The sequence below is a fragment of the Rhinolophus hipposideros genome, assembly GCF_964194185.1.
Source record: "Rhinolophus hipposideros genome assembly, chromosome: 16".
Taxonomy (NCBI): domain Eukaryota; kingdom Metazoa; phylum Chordata; class Mammalia; order Chiroptera; family Rhinolophidae; genus Rhinolophus; species Rhinolophus hipposideros.
Genome location: NC_138062.1, coordinates 33262832 through 33287127, shown reverse-complemented (window position 1 = coordinate 33287127; position 24296 = coordinate 33262832). Strand labels below are relative to the sequence as shown.

General features: G+C 36.5%; 1 protein-coding gene across 6 annotated transcripts in view; it reads left to right on the top strand.

Moving 5' to 3' along the window:
• Positions 1-12219: 12219 nt before the first annotated feature.
• Positions 12220-24296, top strand: part of SAP30 (Sin3A associated protein 30) — a 112688-nt gene continuing 100611 nt past the window's right edge. For 3 of the 6 annotated variants that reach the window (XR_013995109.1, XM_081076609.1, XM_081076610.1), the window contains exons 1-3: positions 12402-12835; positions 14386-14511; positions 14919-15017. Coding sequence is in view for 4 of the 6 variants with exons in the window: in XM_081076609.1 (XP_080932735.1) it covers positions 12518-12835; positions 14386-14511; positions 14919-15017 (543 nt within the window). In the remaining 2 variants the exon portion in view is untranslated. Of the gene's footprint in view, positions 12836-14385; positions 14512-14918; positions 15018-17143; positions 17480-24296 lie in introns of those variants that run through there. The other 3 variants (XM_081076611.1, XR_013995110.1, XM_081076612.1) reach the window with 3 other exon arrangements.

The following is a 24296-nucleotide window of genomic DNA, read 5'->3' as shown; positions in this document are numbered from 1 at the left end:
TCTCTGATTGGTTCTGGTGATTATTCAAACTCGGGTAGGTCCCGCCCCCTCTCCATGGAGGCTTCCGATTGGTCTGTGTCTCGCCTCGCCCGTCCCTCCACCCCCAACCTAGCAGGTTCGGTGGGTCGCCCAGGTCGTTAACTCCCAGACCCGTTAGAACCGGTCAAGAGAGGAATGTACTGCTCGATCCTGATTGGCGGCAGGAAAAGGGTTTGAAAAATGGCGGGCCTAACGCTGACTGGCTAGGCCACCAAACGGGGGGAGTGGTTGGCCCCAAAGGGAAAGCCCCGCCAGATTTAAAACTACCAAGTAACCAGACTGGGGGGTCGTTCTCAAGGGATTGGCGGAGACGACTTGGTTTGCTGGCGCTGAGGTAACATGAGCAGCCTGCCCTGCCCCTGCGCCGACCCCTGTCCAGGTCTTGTTTCTTCTTTGCCCCGTCCAAAGAACAATAAGTGGGGAGAAACTGGGGAGCTTGTCCTGAGGACCGATTGTCTAGCTCCGCCCGTGGCCACAGAGGTTGGGGTGGAACCCGAGGAAGACACGAGGTGGCGGGGAACCTGGGCAAGGGCGCGGGGGTCGCCGGAGGGCAGCTGTTCCCGCGTCTCGAGGGGTACTACAAACAGACCTTAAAGTACGGCGCCTTCCGCCGGTGGAGTTTACTTTGGGAGGTCCCTCCCTCCCTGCCCGCTTGGTCTCGGGTGTCGAATACAGAGAGATTAACTGGGGCGCCGTCGGCGTCCAGAAAGGGCGGAGGTGAACGGCCTCTTTCGTGGCCACGCCCCCTCTGTCCCGGTGGGGATTCCTGGCTCGGACCACTGGGCTGGGCTCCCCGCCACCCAAGCTGTGCGCTGGGAGGTCGAAGCCCTGGCGACCTCCGCACCTTTGGCTGGCCTAGCTGTCACCGTTTTATTCCGTCTTGTCCTTCTAATGGAATAGTTTTTTAAAAGTTTTCAATATCGAAGGTCCATTTGATACTCATAAAAGCAATGTGGATGCTCCCTACCCTCAATTGCATATATTCACCAAACATTTTACAGACTCCTCCAAGCCCAGTTAACGTCGGTTTAAGTATCTAGTGACAGCGCACCAAAACTACCTTCTGAAAAGCGTCACAAGCTGCTTTTCCAAGGATAGGAGGATTTGCACTGACAGTATGCTGTTTCTGTGTTGTATTGGTTTTTGAAGGCTGTTTTTTCCAATTGGCCCATGTGTTGCATTGACAGTTGATTTCAACAGATTTTAAATAGTCTGTCTTGTTTTCTCAGTAAGTTCACTAGCATTTGTTAGACTGTGCTGTTTGGTTTGTATACAATAATCATAGAATCTCAGAACCAGCAGCTATTTGTCTAGGTTTATTAATAAAAACTAGGTTATTAAAATGTATTTTCTTTGGAAATGGATGTTAGTTGTACAATACTATGCATTAAGTAATGCCACTGGGGAAAAAAAAGTAATGCCACTGAATTTAAAAATTAATTTGAAAGTTGTGCATTAGTGATCTATTCATTGCTATTTGAATAATGTGGTATGATTTATTTTGTCAATTTGGATTTGATAGCACAGTTGTAATTAACCTTATTTGAGAATGGGGTCTTTGCAGATGTAATTGTTAATAGTTAAAATAAGTTCATACAAGAGCTGTGTGAGACCCTAATCCAGTGTGACTGGTGTCCTTGTAAAAAGGGAAAATTTGGACATAGAGAAGGCATGGAGGTAGATAATATGAGGACACATGGAGAAGGTGGTCATCTACAAGATAAAGAGAAAGGCCTGGGATAAATCCTTCCCTTATAGCCTGCAGAAGGAGCCACTCTGCCAATACCAATTTACATTTTTTACTCCATCACGGTACAGAACAGGAAGACATTTCCATATTAATTTACTTTTACCATTGATGCCAAGACATCCTTCTCATGCTGTATGTACTTCCTGACCTAGAAGTGACATTGAGATACACAGTGAAGTGATACAAGAAGTAAGGTTTAAGTGAGGAATTGACAGTTGTTCGTTACAGAACAATCCCCCCGTTTTGTTTTCTTTTGTAAAAACTATATACAGAATCTGATAGCACACACAAAGAAATGTAGTCTCAAATGTAGTTCTGAAAAGATGGATTAAATACACAAAAGACCTAGTTCACTATTTTGAATTACTTGGCATACTATTATGACTATGGGAAAACTGAAATGTCCTATAAAGATGTTTTTCATTGTGTTTCTAGTCTTGTAATAGTTCTAAATGGGAACATAAGATTGTATTTCTAAAACTCAACTTTAAAGCCATCTCTTTTCAGAAACACATCAATTTCATATATTCTAAAAATAATTTTCAAAATTTATTTTTATTAGAATGATGCTTCTTTCTAAAAGATGATAAAAAGGAAAGTTTATATTCTTCATTTTAAAAAAGTATAAATTAAAATCCAGCAAGGGCTTGTGATTTTGAACAACATACTTAATATTTATAGGCTTTTGATTGACAAACTGGAAAATGACATTTGGGGGATAATCTCTAATACCATTCAGCTCTTAAATTGTATGATTCTATAATTCTGTGAAAATGTGATCATAATGTGGGGAAATAAATATTTTATCCATTGCAATTGCTAGGTGGTCAAGAGATTATAGTTAAAATTTAAAAAGATAACTTGGAAATTCTTTCGTTATGATAACCAGTTACTGTGTTTCCCCGAAAATAAGACCTAGACAGACAATCAGTTCTAATGCATCTTTTGGAGCAAACATTAATGCAAGACTTGGTATATTATATTATTAGAATTATATTATGTTATGTATTATATTATATTTTATGTTATATTAATTATATTATATTATAAAGCCCCGGCATTATATTATAGTAAAATAAAACCAGGTCTTATATTAATTTTTGCTCTAAAAGACGCATTAGAGCTGATTGTCTGGCTAGGTCTTATTTTTGGGGAAACATGGTAGTTGTGAGCTCAGTTACTTCAAAAGAGTATTTGATGAAGCAAAAGTTTATAGCTTCTCAAACGTAATAAACTATATAGACCAAACTTTAGATTACACAATATTGCTCAGTCACCTTAGTCCCCAGTAAAATGATCTTACCAGGGTTTTTGTTCCCTAGATGATACCAATATGCCATTTTATTTGCCAAACTTTGTCTGAGTTCAGCATCTTACAAATTGTAACAACATAAATATTTAGCAGTAAGCTAATAATGAGTTAGGTTTGAAGCTGTTTTCAAAATCGGTCCCCTATCCAATAATCATAAATAGCTGTTCTGTAGGTAAACTGGAATTTATAAAGAGCAGTGTCATCCTGGCATTATTGTGTACAAATGATCTGGGTTGTGCTAGCTATTGAAACTCTTATTATTTATTCACTGAGTTATTCTAAGAATTTGGACTTTACATAATCTGATCATCAGACCAGACTGCAAAATCCTGAGGAAAAGAGAATATCATACATTTTTTGTAAACCTCCACACACAAAGCGGTAAATAATAAGTGTTCAATAATTATTACTCATACAGTTAGCCTAAGTTACACAAGTTGCTTTACATAAGATTAGTTGCACATAAAATAATTATTCCCTCAAGTTGCATGATGTAAAAACCAAAGCCATTTACTCTACATACATATTAGTTTCTCAAAGATGAAATCTTATATTGGAGTTTAATATTTTCAAGTTAATTTAAAAGTAGTGGGAGGGGAAGGATAAGCATATTGAAGTATTACCAAACAGGCCTATCCACTCATGGGAAGATCACTGGTTCTGAGGCCTAACTGTATATACTACTCAGTCATTCCAGAGATTTAATTTAGTGATATAGTTAAACAATATATTTTTGAAGAAATGAAAATACAAATTAAGAAAAAAACAAAAACTTCTCATCCTGCTGCTAGCATTTTCAATGAACAATTGTAAGAAAAATAAGTTAGTTTTTCTTCAAAAAAATAAAATACCTGTTAACTCTTTTTGTGAATCAGTATGAACTAAATATCCACCAAAAAGTTATTTACTTCCTAAAAAAACTCCACTGCCACAATTAGGGGAAAAAAGGACAAATTGCTAAAATCATGTTTTTAAATATATTGGAGATCTGTCGAAACAATCAGAAAATAGTTCAAACTAAAATTCCAGACAGGGAAGAGTTCTTCCTGGGTGTGCTGATGATTTGGGGAGATAATTTATAGATTTTTAGGAGTGGAACTGAGAATCAATCTGATTTGGCCCAGGTATAAGGACTTTTATTAAGGGAATGAGAATCTAGCAAATTTTGGGCAGTTGTGTGGTGTTAACACAATCAATTGGAAACTAGGAAACCCTAACTATATGTAATGATCTATATTCAACACAGATGGGCTAAATTATCAAGTAGTGTGGTAAGCTAGAGGGTTGTGCCAAAAGCTTCTAAAAGACAGTGAAATCTAGAGTTTCATGGTCCTTTTAGGACAAAAGTCTGGCTGGAAGGAAAGGGTCTCTTCCTGAAAGCATCTGCCATATTTTGAAGCTGTGTAGGGAGGAATGTGGACAGACAAGCTCAAAACTCCTAAAGAGAGGAAATGAATCTTCCACAGTCTTTCAAGGCTAAGGAGGCAGAGACCGCCAAGACCTCAATCAAAAGCTTATGTGACAATGTCTGAAGAAGAGTGAGCCAGAGGTGAATTGGGTTTTACTGAAACTTTATACCCAGCCTGTATACATACAGCTCAATCCCTCACTGAATTTAGATAGTCAACCCTTTATCATCCTACCTATTGTAATAGTTGATTCTCCTCTCTAGTAGAAGAGATCATGTGGAGCACAGCATACTAAATAATTTGAAAACTAAAGACAGAAAAAATCTTAGGAACCAAAAGTAAAAGACACTGTAAACTTTAAAAAGCAACAATAAGTCTGAATGCTGACTCTTCAACGGAACTAGGAAATCCATAGACCATAAAATGACATCTTACTAAAGAAAAAAACTGCTAAACTCAGGTTCTGTATCCAGGGAAAAAGCTTTCAAGAATTAAGGCAAAATAAAGATGTTTTTAGACAAACAAAAGCTGAGAGAATTAATTGCCAGCAGTCCTGCTTAAGGAAAATGGTTGTAAATCCTTTGGAGAAGAAAAAGAACACAGGCAATGGTAATTATGTAAATTTTAAGAATATTATTTACTGAAAACAGCAATAATAATAATAATGTCCTGTGGGTTCTTATAACATGTGGAAATAGAATATATAATGATAACAGAAAAGCTAAGAGGGTAAGTGGAGTTAAATTTGTTGTAAGCGTCTTTCATTGTTCACAAAGTGATAAAAGTAATCTATATTAAGCTATAATATACCCAGCATACTATAATTTGATTTGGGTGCTAGTTACATAGGTATATGTTACATATACCTATATTACATATATATACATATATATACATAGATACGTAGATGTGTGCATGTGTAAAAATTCATCCTCCTATACATAGGATACCAGGTCTTAAATTAGTCTACGCTAAAAAGCCAATGAATAATGGCTACTAAACATATGAAAATATGTTTAACATCACCATCATTAGAGAAATGCAAATTAACTACAATAAGATACCACTTCTTAGCCACCAGGATGGCTATATTGAAAAAGATAAAATAGCAAATTTTGGTGAAGATGTGGTAAAATTAGAACGCTCATGTATCACTGCGGGGAATATAAAATGTACAGCTACTATAGAAAACAGTTTGGTAGTTTCTCAAAATTTAAACATACATTTACCAGCAATTATACTCCTAGGCATCTACCTAAGAAAAATGAAAACCTATGTTCACCCATGTCCCCCCCCAATAAAGCAATGACTTACTTCTCCACTTGCAGAGCACTGCATTCAAGAACAATTTAGACCTTAACAGTGAGAGGCATAGAATACTCTATGAAAAAGGAATCATTTGAAAGGAAGTGAATACAACAAATCTGTTTTACGAAATAGTACTTGAGTGTCAGCAGCACCTGAATTGTAGTAGCATTGTTAATTTAGCCCATGTTTAGCTTAATATCTATGGCTTTTGTACAATAGGAAAATAATTCTTTTGTAAATTTTTTGAAAATAATCTATTTTTACATGTTTCCAATTAAAGGAAGTTTGTGATATATGAATACTATGCTGATCTTATATCTAGCCACGGAAAGTTTTAAGTTTGGTGGTGATTAAAAACTGCAAATTCTAGTATAAACACTCATAAATATAAAGGTGACATGTTTACAACTTTGTCCCCTAAATAATTTTTGTTACTATGCTTAGTAGTGTGTATTTAAAAATATATTCACAAACAATATGAGATTTTCAGATGTACTTAAAAAAATCCATCTAAATTTAAAGTCTAGAATTCTATTAAGTTAAAAAATACACTTACGAAGAGTTGAAGATTGGACTAATTAACAAAGAAAAAATATTTATACCTTGTAGGACAAGCTGAAAGATTAAAGGACAGTAAAAATTGAAGTAGTGATGTTATTTTGTTGAAAACTTCCAACAGAAATTCTGTAATCAGAATGTGGACAGTGATTCAACCCTTGTAAAGACAGCAGAATTTTGTTTATTCAGTAACCTGTAGGCCTACCTCATTCTAGTTTGTGTGTTTGTGGGGGAGTACTGAAGTATTGGTTGGTGCAAAAGTAATTGTGGTTTAAAAGTTTAAAAACAATTGCAAAAACCGCAATTTTGCACCAACCTAATAAATGTAACCCTAGAATCTGAGTCTGCTTTCTTTGCTGATCAAAAACAAGTCTATTTTGAATATCCCAAAACAGAAGTCAATGAAACAACTACATACAAATATAAAATAGTCTTAATGTGGACAGGATTAAACCAAAAGAATCCGTATTTCTCAAGCCTTTCTCCTACATATGGTCCCTGACATCCCACTTTGAAGATTCTGGATTCATCTTCAGGTTTTAATGTAACCTGTTTGTCTTCCATTTTCCATGCTGCTTCCATCCCTACATGCCCCTCTCACCATTGCAGCATCCTAAAATATAGTTATTAATCATTTCATTAAAACATTTAGTCCTACAGACCTCCAACATGTCTATTATGTCTAAAGCAAGTGAAAGGAAGACACTGAAAAACACATGCTGTTTTATGACAGAAGAAATGAGCAAAGAAGACAAGCATGAGGGGTAAAGAAGTGACAGTGATAAGCAGTAATGACAAAGGAGGATCATGTGGCAGGTTGCACAAAGGGATAGGTATGTAGAGCAGGACATTAGATTTTATAAACTGTATGACTAATGCCATATGTATTTAACAATCGAGTATGAAACGCAGTACCACTGATTTAACAAACTGTCTGCTTTGTGCCACGCACTGTTCTGAGTACTCTAAAAATATTAAATCATTAATCCTAATAATGCCAATGAAATAGATACACTATTTTCATTTTATAGAAGATGTCACTGAGGCAAAAAGAGTAAGTTACTTGTCCACTGTCATAGTATCAGTATTCAGTTAGGAAACGAAAAACCATTGGGTATTTCAGAGGGAATGTCATTACCTCTGCTACTGAGGAAATCCTTACAGGAGGGATGGAGGAACTAAAGGGGATGGGTGAGGAATTGTTATCCAGAGGTAACCATAGAAGAGCTACAATCCTAGCATTGGGAGAACAAAAGAAAAGGTGTTATTCAAAACCCACAAATGCTGTGTTTCTGAGGCTTTGGGAACATAACTGTTGCATGGTTAGAATTACCTCTGCTTTCCTATTCTTGCTTTGCAAGAAGCCAGCAGACTGCAGCGGAAGACCCCCTCCCCCCGCCCCCAAGCCCAAGTAGAGAAGCACCGTGATGCTGAGGCTGCTGGAGCCCCAAGAAGAAAAAACGCCTTCCATCCTCTTGCATTTTAATCTCCCATCAGCAGAACCTGAGTGGAGACCAACTGACAAGTGAGTCTGGGAAATATTTTTTTAAGATTTCAGTACTCTTGCAATACTCTTACATAGTTGAGAGAGAGAGAGAGAGAGAGAGAGAGAGAGAGAGAGAGAGAGAGAGAGAGAGAGAGAGAGAGAGAGAGAGAGAGAAGAGAGAGAGAGGAGGAGGAGCTGAGACAACAGACAAATAACCAGCACAGTCTTAACTGGAAGTGACAGAATTTAAATCTCAAGCATTCTGGCTCCTGAGTCCATGCTCTTTACTACAGACAATGCTATGACACTGATATACTGTAACAAGAGTATTCCACACATTTAAAAATTAATATCTGATCATAATGTGGGATGGCATAAAAAATTATAGGAATTACATTCATTGAATATTCTACAAATATTTAGCAAGTTCCTACTTTGTGGTAGGCACTGTTCTACTGGAGATACAATGATGGGGAAGAAAAAATTTTTCTTAAAAATGAGGGACTAGGGCTCTTTTCTCCGTTTCAGATTGAGCAAAGTTGCCTGGGAAGGATTCCAACTGGCTTACCCTGAGTCATGTGCCCGCCCACTGAACCAACACTAGCTGAGTGAGGGACAGGTATTGCGGAAATCACTTAGTGGAAATGCCCACTATAATCCTGAGACAAGGATCTGAGAGCCGGTAGTTTATCAGGAGGATTCAGGAAACACTTGTAGGAGGTGGGGAAGTGAGACAAAGAAGGGAAGGCAGTAAATAAAGGGTGCCTTATCAAGCCAGCAGTAATGACTGAAGCGTAATCCTTCAGGAAAACTCAGGGAAATAGTATGAAATACATGACTCAAAATTATCCCAGGTGAGGGGCAAAAGAGCTGGGGTATCTATAACATCATGTGAGAGTTACTGAGATGGAAATTGATAATTCTCAAGCATTTCCAAATTGCCCTAACTACACAGGGATAGGACTTCCTTCCATGCTTGAGAGAAAGCCCTCAGGCAAAGAGATACAGATATTGGCAGCTGGAAATCTGCCTGAGAACAGTGAAGTGGTAAAAGCCAGAGAGGTATGGGCAAGGATCTAAGGGACCCACTATTTATTCATCAGATAAAAATTTCCTTTGCACAGTTATGATTTCCAAAGAAATAATGCCTGTGAAAGTTTTATAAAGTAGAAAGTAAAATACAAAGAATTATTGTTTAGAAGTTTCTTGAAGGCAGGGAATGTGTATCATGTTTTATAGTTCTCATAGGACCTTTACACAGTGCTATACATATGTCATACGCTCAAATATTTACTGAGTGAATTTGTCAATTTAATACCTGAACATATTATTTTCTAGGTTTACAAAGGTGGAATTCTTTTTAAACTTCCATTAAAACTCATTTCTGCTAACTTCTGAAAGAATTTTTTATCCGTTTCAAGATTTAAATAGCATGATCTTGTCCTATTCCTTCTTTGATCATATTTCTTAAATCTAGACCATTGTAGATAACTGTTAATTGCTTACCCAATTATCATTCTCTCCTTCCTTCTTACTTTAAAAAATACCTTGATTATAAATAGGGTATTGATAGATTTTTGCTGGTTCAAACCAATCATGAGAATGCTACTCTGAGTAGCATGAGGGAAAAGCAAAATCATAGATGCCAACCCTGACATTGTTGAACTATGGGATACCAGGGGCCATTTTCCCTCAGCCTTCTTATTGTCAGAAAAATAAACTCCTAATAATACTGTTCAACAGATATTCTGTTCTGTGCAACTGGTGATTCACAACTCTTTAAGTAGCATATCTTTTCCTTCTGCATAGCAACCCCAAGACAAGTCATTACAAAATTGGAGTAAATTATTTAAGATATTAACTATCAGAAAACCGAGACGAACAGTATTTGACCACACTAGTTTTAATCCTTTTGGGTTTTCCTCGAAGGAAAGATCACAGTATTCCCCACAGCTCTCTCCCTGTGCTCTCCCCTTCAATATTCACTTTGATATTTTAGAACATCTAAAGAAGGTCAGTAGGGCTCTATCACCAAGAAAGTTGTAGTGAGATGATGACCTTTCAGATACAAGTTATTTGAAACTCCCTACTATCCCCTAGCCTCTCTTCTGAGAGATAAGCACAACCCTGAAGTTGGAGTGTATCCATCCTGTCCATGTTTTCATTTTTACCATTTAAAAAAATATACCCATAAACAAGAGGTAGTATTATTCTGTTTTAATACTTTAAGCCAGCATTACCTAATACTAATTTGTCAGCCGTGTGTGTAGTTTTTTTTTTTAAAAAAAAACAGGTTAGGGCCTGCCCGGTGGCTCAGGCAGTTGGAGCTCCATGCTCCTGGCTCCGAAGGCTGCCGGTTGGATTCCCACATGGGCTGGTGGGCTCTCAACCACAAGGTTGCCAATTCGATTTGTTGGGTCCTGCGAGGGATGCTGGGCTCCGCCCCCTGCAACTAAGGTTGAACATGGCATCTTGAGCTGAGCTGCAGCTGAGCTCCCCGATGGCTCAGTTGGTTGGAGCGTGTCCTCTCAATGACAAGGTTGCCGGTTCGACTCCACAAGGGATGGTGGGCTGTGCCCCCTGCAACTAAAAAAACAGCAACTGGACCTGGAGCTGAGCTGCACCCTCCATAACTAAGATTGAGGGGACACAACTTGACTTGGAGGAAGGCCTGGAAGTACACACTGTTCCCCAATAAAGTCCTGTTCCCCGTAAAAATAAAAAATAAAAAATAAAAAAACAGGTAAAATTTATTTTAATGTTATATTTTACTTAACCCAATATATCAAAAAATTAATGAGCTATTCAGTATTCTGGGTTGTTTTTTTTTTAAATTTCCAGTACTAAGTCTTTGAAGCCCCACTAATAGTTTATACTTAGAGCTTACTCAATTTCAATGCTGAATTTAGATTTCATAAAGTTTGAGTTGAAAAAATAAGATTCAAATATCCAGGTTGTTCCAAACATACTTAAAAGTTTTCCAATAACTGCAATAAGTTTTTAAAATTTAAATTAAGATTAAATGAACCTTCCATTTTTCAGTCACAATAACCACATTTCAAGTGCTCAATAGCCACATATGGATTGGGGACACTCTACTGGACAGTGCAGGTTGAAAAGATACCACAAAGCATTTACCATCCAGCATTCGTTTGACTACTCATGTAATATTTTAATTATTTTGTTTTCCTATGTCATATCCTAGAATGGGAGTGAACAGATGGAATGGTTGGATTTGAATTTCACGGCATATGACATGTTTACATTCTTTTTAAAAATCATCGATCATTCAGTTTACACAGGAAGTCTAAAAGAACTTTTTTAAAAAACCTACTGCTTTGTATTTTTTGTTTAAACAATGGCATTGTTAAACAGGGCATAGCTACTGATAATGACATGCTGTCACTAGCAAAGGCGCAGCTTTCCTATTATCGCTCCTGTCCTTCTATACCCCGCCCTCCACTAGAACTCGCCCGCACGCACGCACCACCCTGCAAACGCACACACATCCATGTACACACACACGAAGACTCCGCCCTTCTCCAGGTTCATTTCAGGAGAAATGGAAAAGGTCGGGGTGCAGGCGAAAGAAGCCCTGTTATAGTCAACTAGTCATTAGCTCTACCTCAGGAAGAGGCAGACTGCGCCGCTAGAATAAAACATGTTCCTTGAAGGAACATGCAAAGATTTACAAACGACCTTCAGCTGAGGCTTTTGTGAGGCTACCCTGAGCATGTAGAGATTGGGATAGGCCTTTTCCCCTAATCAGGCACTTTTAACAACAATTTGGTGCGTCAGTGAATGGAGTTGCTCTTCAGCCGCAGTGTTAACTGCGGGACCTCCAAAACCCGCAGAACGCCAGCTCGCCTGAGTTCTTGGTTTCCAACAAAAGCGTGGTCACACCAAAAACTTTTATCGCAGAGAGGAAAACGGCCCTGAAACTTTCCCTCACTCCCCTCCTACCCCGCCCTCTGCGTTATGCGCACCGCCTCTGGAGGTGAATAACCTCTTCGTCTAGAATGCCAGCTCTGCAAAATCCCAGGTACTAAATACAACCCGACTAACCAACCTCCCGGGATAGAGAAGCTAGAAAACGTAGCAACCCCCATACGTAAGCCGCTGTTTTCTCCGAGGTTGTTTTTTTTTTTTTTTTTTTTTTTTTTTTTTTTTTTTAAGACAACCGTCCCACCGCCGCGCAATGCATACTAGAATAAGTAGTTCCTTCAACCGGCGAGGCCTGAGATCAGTTCCGAACTCAGGTTGACTCCCCGGAAGAGCACTACAATTCCCATCATACCCTACGGCAGCATGGAAGGGGCGGGACGGGGGGCGCTTCGCGCCTGCGCGGGTCGAGAGGCGGTAGAGTAGGAGAGGCTCCGGTCGAACTGCTAAAGCGTCTCCATGTGACAGTGAGCTGGGTCCCAGCTCCAGTCGCCGCCCGACTCTGGTTTCCGACCCCAAGAACTGTCCGCTGTCCCGGCACCAGCAGACAACAGCAGGCGGCGGACACTTGGTGTTTGGCCGTGCCGCCCAAGGACTTGGTGAATTGTAGCCGCCGGTGCAGGTGCCCGAGGGAGCCCGCTGAGACCCCTACGTCTCCAGGGAGAGGCGGAGCGGGGTTTTCAGTCAGCGCCGGCGCCTCCGAGCGCGGAGTCATGAATGGCTTCACGCCTGAGGAGATGAGCCGTGGCGGGGATGCGGCCGCCGCAGTGGCCGCGGTCGTTGCTGCCGCCGCAGCCGCAGCCGCTTCGGCCGGGAACGGGGCCGGGGCGGGCGCCGGGGCTGAGGTGCCCGGCGCGGGGGCCGTCTCGGCGGCTGGGCCCCCAGGAGCGGCTGGGCCGGGCCCCGGGCAACTGTGCTGTCTGCGGGAAGACGGTGAGCGGTGCGGCCGGGCGGCAGGCAACGCCAGCTTCAGCAAGAGGATCCAGAAGAGCATCTCCCAGAAGAAGGTGAAGATTGAGCTGGACAAGAGTGTAAGTGACGGCGGGACGGCCCTGCCCTGCCCGTCCCCAGGGGCTCCGGGAGCGGGGTTCGGGGGTTCCTCCCGCCCCCGACCTGGCTGCAGTGCAAAGCCCTCGTGGGGTCCCTGGTAGGAAGCAAATAACAAAGTCGCAGCAACTGCGACCACTACCCGCGAGCGACGCTCGCACGCTGTGCCTTGTCTCCCCGCCCCCCGACGCCCCACCCCCGCTGCCGGCGTCGCTCCCGCTCGGCGTCTTCCCGCTGCCTCTGCCGCTGAGCTCGGAAAGGAAACAAAGGGAGCAGGCGCACCGAGTGTCGGCGGTAGTTTAGGTGTAGCCCGGCAGCTCCTTCTGGAATGGAGGCGCCGCCTTTGTTTTGCTGTCCGAGCTGGCGTCTGGCCCAGGGAGTAGTTCCTCCGGCCCAGGGAAAGCGACACCGCCGTCAGGGAAGATCCCGAGTGTGGAGTGAGGGGGGCCGAGCTCGCCCCGCGCCGTGCAGGGAGCGGGCGTGGTGGACTGTGGCGGCCGTCGGCTGCTCCGGGCGTGGGGAGCGCGTCGTCTCTGCGGCTTCGCCATCCGTGTGGCAGCCATCAGGACTTCTTTTTCCCTCCTTTGGCTTGTCTGTGCTTTTGACGGTCTACGAGGCTTTTAGAAACAACCATTGCCACTTTTCAGAGCTCTGTCTGGTGGTAAATGCGTCACGAGATGTCAGAACCTCGCGTACGTCCTGCTTATTTTTTAACTTGCACTGAGCTTGGACGTTAACAGCCTATTAGCTCCGTCCTTAATTGCTTAGTTTTCTTTTTTTAAGGAGTAACTGTTAGTATAGGAAGTCCAGTATTTCAAATGTTACTATACAAGTTCTCAAGACTCTGTAAATAGTTTTTGAAAAGTTTGTGATCCTTTCTGACTGTGTATATACAGTCTGCAGTCATGTTCATGAGACATTGTTCAGTTACACGTGAATAATTTCACATTGCTTTGGTTGAGTTAACATGTTGCAGATAAGTATACTCATTTAATACTCAGAAAAGTTTATAATTTCAAATTTAAATAAGTAGGGTGTAAAATCAATAGCTTATTTGTAAAAATGAATCGTTTTGCATCTGGGTTATAATTTGGGTATTGAATTAGAAAGAAAGAGTAGGAAGCAGATGTCATGCTACTAACGTCTGCTCTTTAATAGAGAAAATACTATCATATAGCAACACTGGGCAACCTCATCATTCCCCTCCTTCCCTCCTTGTTAGAAAAACAGCACCTTCACTGCGATTTGATGACAAAATACAGAGGGCTGGAATTTCTCATTCTCCTCTGCCTCTCTCCCCTTCCTTACTGCCACCCCTCCCCACCCCACTTCCCAATCCTCTTAACAATATTGCTACACATGGTATGTTTTAACCGGGTACAGGACTTTCAAAAGAAACATGCCCTTGTCTTAACCAATGGCCTATTTTGATTGTTTTTATATTTAATAATTCACTGGTGGCCTCTGTATTTTATTAATATATAGACACATTTTACTGTAGTCAAAGGTAGTCTGTGAAATTTTTCTGTTTCAGGTAAGGCATCTTTACATTTGTGATTATCATAAAAACTTAATTCAGAGCGTTCGAAACAGAAGAAAGAGAAAAGGGAGTGATGATGATGGAGGAGATTCACCTGTTCAAGATATTGATACTCCAGAGGTAGGGGAAAGTTTTTGTATGTTAAATGTAAATCCTAAGTACTAGTCCATTCTGAAACTTTGATGAAAAGATATAAACCAATTTTTTAAAATACTTGAAACATTTGAAAAATCTGAAAATGAAAGCAAAAATAAATATAGCCAGTTAACGAGCAGTTCTACAATTTGACTTGTTATACTTTCAATTGACAATTCTTATAGTTCTATTTTATAACTTTTCTCCCCAATTTTTATATTTATCCTCAAAAGAGTAAAGTGTTTAATACATTTATAGTTTTGATTATATAAAAGGCTTTTTTAATAATGGAATGAAATTTTTATTGTGCTGCAATTGAAATGTTGTATATATCAAAGATAAGTTTTTAACAAATTGCATGAATTAATTCATGTTATGTTAATTTTTTCCAGGTTGATCTATACCAATTACAAGTAAATACACTTAGGAGATACAAAAGACACTTCAAACTACCAACCAGACCAGGACTTAATAAAGCACAACTTGTTGAGGTATTTATGAGTTTTAAACTATTTAAAACTTTAAATGAGCTTAGTCATACCAAAAAAAAAGTCATTAAATGCTAATGAAATTGTTAACATAGTGCATGTAACAATATATTTTCATTAGAAAGATCAAAGTTAATTAACAAAATCTATTGTGGAAGAATCTAGTTACCTAGAAATGTTTGTCTAGCTCTTAGGAAATTTCTTTTATGTAATGACTACTCAATGGATTGTGTGTAGTTTTCTAAGCATCTTCTAATACTGGCTTTCAGAAATATTGAGTGAAAATTTTTTATTCTCGTTCTAGAAATCTGTTTGTTTTAAAGTTTCATTTATTCAGTAAATATTTATTGAACACCTAATTGAGGTATAATAAAATAAATTAACGAGCTTTGATATCTTTATTAGAATTTATTTTTTTAATATTCTGATGGAATAGGTCTTACAGGTAAGCCCATAAACAGTATTCCCATAACTTTCTGATTTGACCATTTCAGAATTTGTCCTTGTTGATGTTTGTTTTATTTTAGGCATCCATGTTTTCTTCACATCTAGAAGATACAAAAATTTATATCCAAGCTTTTACTTAAATAGTTTGCTTTGATATAGGACTTCTAGTCCTTCAGTGAATTTTGAAAAGTTGAATGTGTATGTGTTCTCAGGAAATAATAGAACCAAGAAATCTCTGCATGATATTAAGATGTTTATTGATGTATATATTTATACTTTAATCATATTTAAAATAGAAATGGTTAACCCATTTGACAGAATAGAAATGTTTATATAAATACTTTTCTTATATTCTTTAGCTTGAATTTAATAATCCAACATTTTCTAAAATGTGCATATTGAATAAGATAAAAGATGAATAGAAGGTACAGTTCTTTGGCAGAATGCTTTTTAACATTGTTAAGATCCAATACATTAACTTTTTAGCCAGAATTTCTTCTTCCTTCTTGCCTTGGCAACAAGATTCATTTTTTCTTTAAATCTGATTAGAAGATCTAGTCCTTTGGATTGTATAGCACATTATTGTAACATAAATATAGATATTACCTGCCATGATAAAACTGTATTGATATATACAAATACTAATTGAGTGGGAATACTTTTGCGCTGGGACAAATGAGAACCAAAGAATTGATTATTATAAATGTTATATTTAAATGTACATGTTTTTAAATGCATAAACCAAATGAAGTTTTTAATAATCTGATCTTCTTAAAAATTTTTATATTCTAGAGCTATTTTCTGTTTTAGAAATGAGAAATAGCCATAATCCAAATAGCCATGAATGTTATAGTTTACTTAAGTTAGAGATCCAGATATTTATATGATTCCAGAGTTGAAGAACTATCTCCCTTACATCTCTTATCATTTAGATAACTTTTCTTTAAGAAGTTTTATCTTCTAGACTAAATATGCATAAGAGCTACCCCAGTTTAGTCTATTATACTTCTTTTGGTAGCTGCAGTGCACTTGATAGATTAGCACAGTGAAAAGGCAAGAAAGCAGGTAAACATTCTTCAGCAAACATCCCTCTTTCCTCTCTCATTTTCCATTCATAATTTTTATTCATAAAAATTGTCAGGAAATCTTAAATACTGCCAATAAATGAATGAACGTAAGTTGTAGCAAACATATTTGTAAGATATTTTGTGGTTTATTTCTCTAGTAGCAAAACTTTTTCAACTTCATGTTTGTCCTTTTTCTCTGAGTAAGGTCTAAACCATTACATGGTGCATTGAAATGACTCTTACAAACGAAATGACTCTTACATTTCATTTTATTTCATTGATATTTAAAATTTAAACCTAAAAATATTTACTTCCTAATCTAGATTCCAGTTAAAAAGTTTAAAATAAGTAAAAGGAAATACACATTCTAATTAATGTATATTTATTTGAGTGGGCTGAAGGTCCCTTTAAAATCACACTGTTTCTTGTTCATAACATCTTATTCTTATATGCTTTTCACCCTGTTGGTATTTTGTTAAACGCAATTTATTTTTAAAAGGAAATAGCTCTTGTCATCACATACCACTTTTTCTTTTGATGAAAGTGTTTTTTACCTACATTATTAAATCTATTAATATCTATAATTTAATTTCCTCAATTTTTTTTTCTTTATAGATAGTTGGTTGCCACTTTAGGTCTATTCCAGTGAATGAAAAAGACACCTTAACATATTTCATCTACTCAGTGAAGAATGACAAGAACAAATCAGATCTCAAGGTTGATAGTGGTGTTCACTAGGAGAGATGGAATTGAGACTGAGACTTGGATATTCAGATGTTAAGACTTTACTGTTTTTTCACATGTAGAAATAAATGTTCCTTGTGTATTTTTTCTACAGAGGATTTTCTCTGATTTTATTTTCTTTGTTTCTGACTCTAATCATTAGTTGGAAACTCATGTTAAATGAGCTTTCCTAGATTAACACATATTTTAAATAAAGGTTATTACTATTATAGTTGCTTCAGTGTATTTATTTTGTGAAACTTGATTTTTATTTTAAACTGACCTTCATGGAACAGTATTAATTGAGATTTTAATATAAAGACCATTTTGTCATCCCCCACCCTTTTTTTAAATTATAAGAAATTAACAAGTTAAGGAGAAGTAACAAATATAGTACATTTGCTTTCTCTGGGACAATCTGATTTGAAATTAAGGATACCCTGAATAGCATTATTTTATAAAGCGCTTTTTAGTGTTAAGTTTTAAAAAATAGACTTCCGTTGGGATGCAATTTCTTTTTTATTTCCTTTTTTATCATTACTTGATGAAGTATCAGGAAAAACAGTTTAATTCAATCCCTGCCTCTTTCCAAAGACTTAATGTGCCAGCAAAAGTAAGCACAGTGCTACGATAAGAACATAGAATCAAATAGTTTTAGATGTTTCTTTAAATTTTGTTTTAGAGAAAAAGAATTTATATGGCATGAATATAGAAAGAATCTCAAAATGCCGCCTAATTTCAGTCATGTCCTGTGCTATTTACATTGCAAATTAAAACTAATAAATTGGAGAGATCTAAAAGTCTAACAAGATCTTTGGATTTTAGTCATGCATAGCTGACTTGATTTATATTTTATTTCCTTCTTTATCTCCTTCTCTGCCAGTTCTCTACTGAATATTTTCAACCTCTGCTTTTCCTGGATTACTTACCCAATACTTAACCTGTATTGCTTACCCAGGTTCTTAAAATTATAAGTGAAATTTACATTTTGTGACATCCCAAAAAAACAGTCTGGAGTGAAGTGTTCTGAGATTGTGGTGTAGATTTTAGGCTGGAAATGGATGAGATCATTAATGTTACTCAGGGTTTCTCAAAGTTGACAGTTGTGTCTGATAATTCTTTATTGTGAGAGGCTGTCCTCTGTGTTGTAGATTTAGCAGCATCACTGGAGTCCACACACCAGTGCTAGTAGCACTCTGAAGGAGTGACAACCGAAAATACCTCTTACCTTTGCCAAACATCCCCTGGGGCAAAATCACCCTTGGTTAAGAACCACTTTTGTAGCTAAATCTCTACAGTACTGGTTCATTAGAAGGTGAGTCTGGCTGAGTGTATTAACAGCTAGAAAATATGGTGAACAACAAAGTACCTGGCCATTGTTTTTGTTATGACCATTTAAACATTTACTTCTTCACTGATGGGTAGGGGCTTTGATAATTGGTATTATAGAATCCTCTCATCCGGCATTCCAGAAATCTCTATGAAAACTTTTTTCTTAGCAATATGAAAATGAACCACATAGTAACAAGATGTTTATTTGAAGGAAGTATTACTTCCAAATTTTATATTTTTACCTAAACTTACAAAGACTTAATTTTTTATAAAAACTTAACTGTAGGCTTACATTTTCATGTCAAAAAACCACTCCATTCTTGTGGAAAAAGGTGGAAATTATTTGCTTACATTAAAATGTCTGTTTATGAGTATAACCTTGGACTAGCAATGTTACTTTCATATAGTTAATTATTTGCATAAAATGTAGTTGAATAAAAAGTGAATTAGTGTTCTAGGTGTTGATAAATTACCCAATAGATTAAATAAATTATCCAATAAATTAAATCCTTGTTAGAGCAATTTAAAACAGGGAAAACTTAGAATTTAAGAACCTCATCAAAGCTGAGGAACTCAAAAAGTAATGTAAAAGTCGGTTTTATATAAAATGTTTAATTCTGTGCTGTTGTGTTTAAAAAATTGTGAATTCACTAGAAACCATTTGTATCAAAACAAAAAGTCAATGGAAACTCATCTGTAGGGCTGGGGTTACTTTTATTGTTAAAAGAGTATCAGGAGAAGAACTGAAAGATTGACTGCCTTTGGGGTAGAAGAAAGAAAACAATGATGTGTTCAAGAAATAAGTCAGTTATTTGGTGACTGAACAATTTAGGAAAAGATTAAAAATTAATACCTGAAATATATTTAAGAAAACAAGCTCTATTATTTGTACATAAAGTCTTTTTAATTGAGGTGAAATACACATGATATACAATTAACATTTTAAAGTATACAATTTGGTAGTATTTAGTATACAGTGTTATACAACCACCAGCTCTAATTTCAAAAATTTTGCATCACCCCATAAAAACACTTATAAGTAATCACTCCCAATTCTTCTCTTCCCCCATCCTGTGGAAACCTCTAATCTGCTTTCTGTCTCTGGAGTTGCCTATTATGTATGTATCATATAAAGGGAATCATACAATACAATTAACTCCTGAACAATGCAGAGATTAGGGCCATGGACCCTCCTTGTAGCCAGAAATCCGCAGATAGCTTAAGACTTGTCAAATACATACTTAACTATTAATATCCTAATGTTGAACCTTACTGATAACATACATAGTCGATTGATATTTTGTAGTTATATGTCTCATATACTGTATTTTTAAGCTAAGCTAGAGAAAAAATGTTATTAAGAAAATTATAAGAAAGAAATACATTTACAGTATTTATTGGAAAAAAAGTGTATAAGTGGACCTACATTGTTCAAACCTATGTTGTTCAAGAGTGTAAGTCCTTTTGTGTCAGCGTTCTTTTACGTAGTGTAATGTTTTCAAGATTTACCCAAGTTGAAGCACTTAAGTACTTGGTTATTTTTATGGCTGAATTTATATATATATATATGTATATGTATGTATGTAATGGTACGTACAGAGGACACCAAAAAAATGTTTGCACATTTTAAGAAAGGAAAAAACTATTAAAATTGTAATAATATATACCAATAAAAAATAAGTACAAGTCACATTTGACTCCCCAATTACAAGAGGTGCTCAAAGTGGTTACCATCAGCGTAATTTTCCTTTCTTAAAATGTGTATATATTTTTTTGACCCTCTGTACATACCACAGTTTGTTTACCATTCATTTATTGATAGACATTTGGGTTTCTGCCTTTGGCTTTTATGAATAATGCTGCTATAAACATTCGTGTACAGGTTTCTCATGGACATGTTTTCATCTCGCATATAAACCTAGGAGTAGAACTGCTGAGTCACATGTTAATTCTATATTTAGTGTTTTGAGTAACCTCCAAATTTTTCCGTGGTGGCTGTACCGTTTTATATTCCCACCAGCAATGAACATGATTCCTATTTCTCCAAAGTACCAATACTTATATTTCATATTTTTTTAAAATAAAAGCCATCCTATTGGGTGTGAGGTGCTACCTCATTATGGTTTTGATTTGCATTCCCTTAAAGACCAATAATATTGACTATCTTTTCATGTGCTTTTGGCCACTTGTATGTCTTCTTTGGAGAAATGTCTATTCAAGTCCTTTATTCTTCTTTTAATTGGGTTTTTGTCTTTTTTGTTGTGTTTAGTTCTTTATTCCGAATATTATTCTGGATATTAAATCCATAGCCGATAAATGATTTGCAGATATTTTCTTCTATATATTGCCTTTTCACATTCTTGATAATGATCTTTGATGCACAAGAGTTTTTAGTTTTATGTAGTCCAATTTATTGAGTTATTTTTTGTTGTTACAGCTCATACTTTTGGTGACACTTCTAAGAATCCATTGCTACATCAGAAGTTTTGAATATTAACCTCTATGTTTTTGTCTAGGAATTTTATAGTTTTAGCTCTTAAGGTCATTGACCCATTTTTGAGTCAGTTTTTATATATAGGGTGAGTTAGAAGTCCAACTTCATTCTTTTGCATGTGGTTATTTAGTTCTCCAAGCACCATTTGTTTCATGAACAGACTATTCTTTCTCTACTGAATGATTTTGGCACCCTTGTCAAAAATCTATTTGCCATACATGTTTAGGTTTATCTCAGTATTCTCAATTCTATTCCATTGGTCTATATTTCTGTTCTTATGCCAGTACTACACTTTTTTGACTGCTATAGTCTTGTAAGTTTCGAAATCAGAAGTGTGAGACCTCCTACTTTGTTTTTCTTTTTCAATATTTGTTAGGTTATTTGAGCCCCCTAGAAGTTCCATATGAATTTTATTATGGGTTTTCCATTTCTGCCAAAAAGACCCTTAGAATTTTGATGAGGATTATATTGAATCTGTAGATCACTTTAAGATTGCCATATTCAGAATGTTAAGTATTAATATAGTCCATAAACATGGGACATCTTTTCATTTATTTAGTGCTTCTTTAATTTCTTGCTACAATGTTTGTAGTTTCCGGTATACAAGTCTTTCACCTCCTTGGTTAAATTTATTCCTGATATTTTATTCTTTTTTATGCTAATGTAAGTGGAATTGTTTATTTTTTGGATTGTTCATTACTAGTGTATAAAAAGCAACTGATTTCTGACAACTGCTGAATTTGTTTATTAACTCTAGTAGTATTTTTGTGTATTCTATGACATTTTCTTTATATAGACTCAAGTTACCTAAATAGAGGTAATTTTACTCTTCATTTCCAATTTGAACACCTTTTATTTATTTTTCTGGCCAAATTGCTCTGATTAGGACTTCCAGTACAATGTTGAATAGAAGTGGTGAAAGCAGCCATCCTTGTTTTTTGTTGTTTTTTTTTTTTTAGGAAGAGAGCTTTCAGTCTGTCACCATTGAGTATAATGTTAGTTATGGATTTTTCATAAATTCTCTTTATCATGTTAAAGAAGTTCCCTTCTATTCCTACTTTGCTAAGGGGTTTTATCATAAAAGTGTCAAATTTTGTCAAATACTTTTTCTGTAACTATTGAGATGATCTTTTTCCCCCCTTTGTTCTATTAATGTGGGGTATTACATCAAATGATTTTCTTATGTTGAGCCACCCTTGCATTCCTGGGATAAATCTCACCTGGTCATGGTGTATAATCCTTTTAATGTGCTGTTGGGTTTGGTTTGTTAACATTTTGTTGAAGATTTTTGCATCTGTATTCATATGGGATAGTGGATTGGAGATTTCTTATACTATCTGTCTGACCCTGATATCAGGCTAATGTTGGCCTCATAGAATGTGTTAGAAAGTATTCCTTCCTCTTATATTTTTTGGAAAAAGTTAAGTCGGTTTGATGTTAATTTATCATAAATATTTGATTGAATTTACTAGTAAATCCATCTGGTCCAGGATATTTCTTTGATGGGAGATATTTAATTACTGATTTAATCTCTTGTTATACGACTGTTGAGATTTTTTGTTTTTTCTTGAGTCAGCTTTGATAATTTGTGTGTTTCCAGGAATTTGTTCTTTTCATCTACATTATCTAATTTGTTCTTATACAATTGTTGATAGCATTCTCTTTTAATTTCTGTAAGGTCGGTACTAATGTCCCTCCTTCTAGTTCTAATTTTAGTTACAGTTATGCCCTGCATAATGACATTTTGATCGATGACAGACCACATATACAATAGTGGTCACATAAAATTATAATGGAGCTGAAAAATTCCTATTGCCTAGTGACATCACAGCTGTAGTAAGGTCACAGTGCAATGCATTACTCACATGTTTGTGGTGATGCTGGTGTAAACAAGCCTACTGCACTGCCAGTCACTAAAATATAACACATACAATTATGTACAGTACATATGCTTGATAATAATAATCAACTATGTTACTGATTTATGTATTTGCTGTACTTTACTTTTTATTGTTATTTTAGAGTGTATTCTTTCTACTTATAAAACAGTTTGCTGTAAAACAGTATGGTGTGCAACAGTCTCATACATCTCACGTTTACCCCATCTCTTGATTGCATCATTTCTCTTGTACTTGATTTAATCTCATTATATTTTCTATAGTAACATGCTGTACAGGCTTGTAGCCTAGGAGCAATAGACTATACCATATACCTAGGTATGTAGCAGGCAATATCATCCATATTTGTGTAAGTACACTCTGTAATGCTCACACACACACAAAAACACACCTAATGACTGTATTTGTGTCTTCTTTTTTTCTTAGTAGTATACTTAAAGGTTTGCTAAATTTGTTTATGTTTTATTTGGTGTCATTGATTGTATTTTTTAAATTTTCTATATCGTTTATCTCTGCTCTAATCTTTATTATTTCCTTCTGCTGGTTTTGGATTAAATTTAATCTTCCTAGTTTCTTAAGATGTAAATTTAGATTGTTGATTTGAGAACTTTTTTCTATTTTAATGTGGGTGTTTACAGCTATGAATTTCCCTCTGGGTACTTCTTTCACCACATCCAATAAGTTTTCATACATTTTACTTTTGGTTTCACTAATCTCAAAGTATTTTCAATTTCTTTTGTGATTTCTTCTTTGATTAATTGGTTGTTAAGGATGCACTGTTTAATTTTTACATGTTTGGAGATATTCCAGTGTTTATTCTGTTATTGATTCCTAGCTTAATTCCACCATGGTTAGAGAAGATAGTTTGTATGATTTCAATTATTTTAAATTTATGGAGAATTGTTTTATGACTAATATCCTAAAGAATGCTCCATGTGCACTTGAGAAGAATGTGTATGTTGCTTTTGTTGGATGGAGTGTTCTGTATATGTCTTTAGGTCTAGTTGATTTGTAATGTTCACGTCCTCTATTTCCTTATTAACCTTCTGTCTGGATGTCTATTAAGGTAAGGTAGCGAGGTCTTCAACTATTATTTTAGAGCTGTCTATTTCTCCCTTCAGTTCTGTCAATATTTGTGTCATATATTTTCTGGCTCAGTTTGATGTCTATACGTTTATAATTTGTATATCTTGTGAATTGAGTCTTTTGACAATATAAAATATATTTCTTTGTCCCTTGTAACAATTTTTTATTTACAGTCTATTTTGTCTGATGTTAGCATAGCCACCCAGCTCTCTTGGCTATAACTTACATAAAGTTT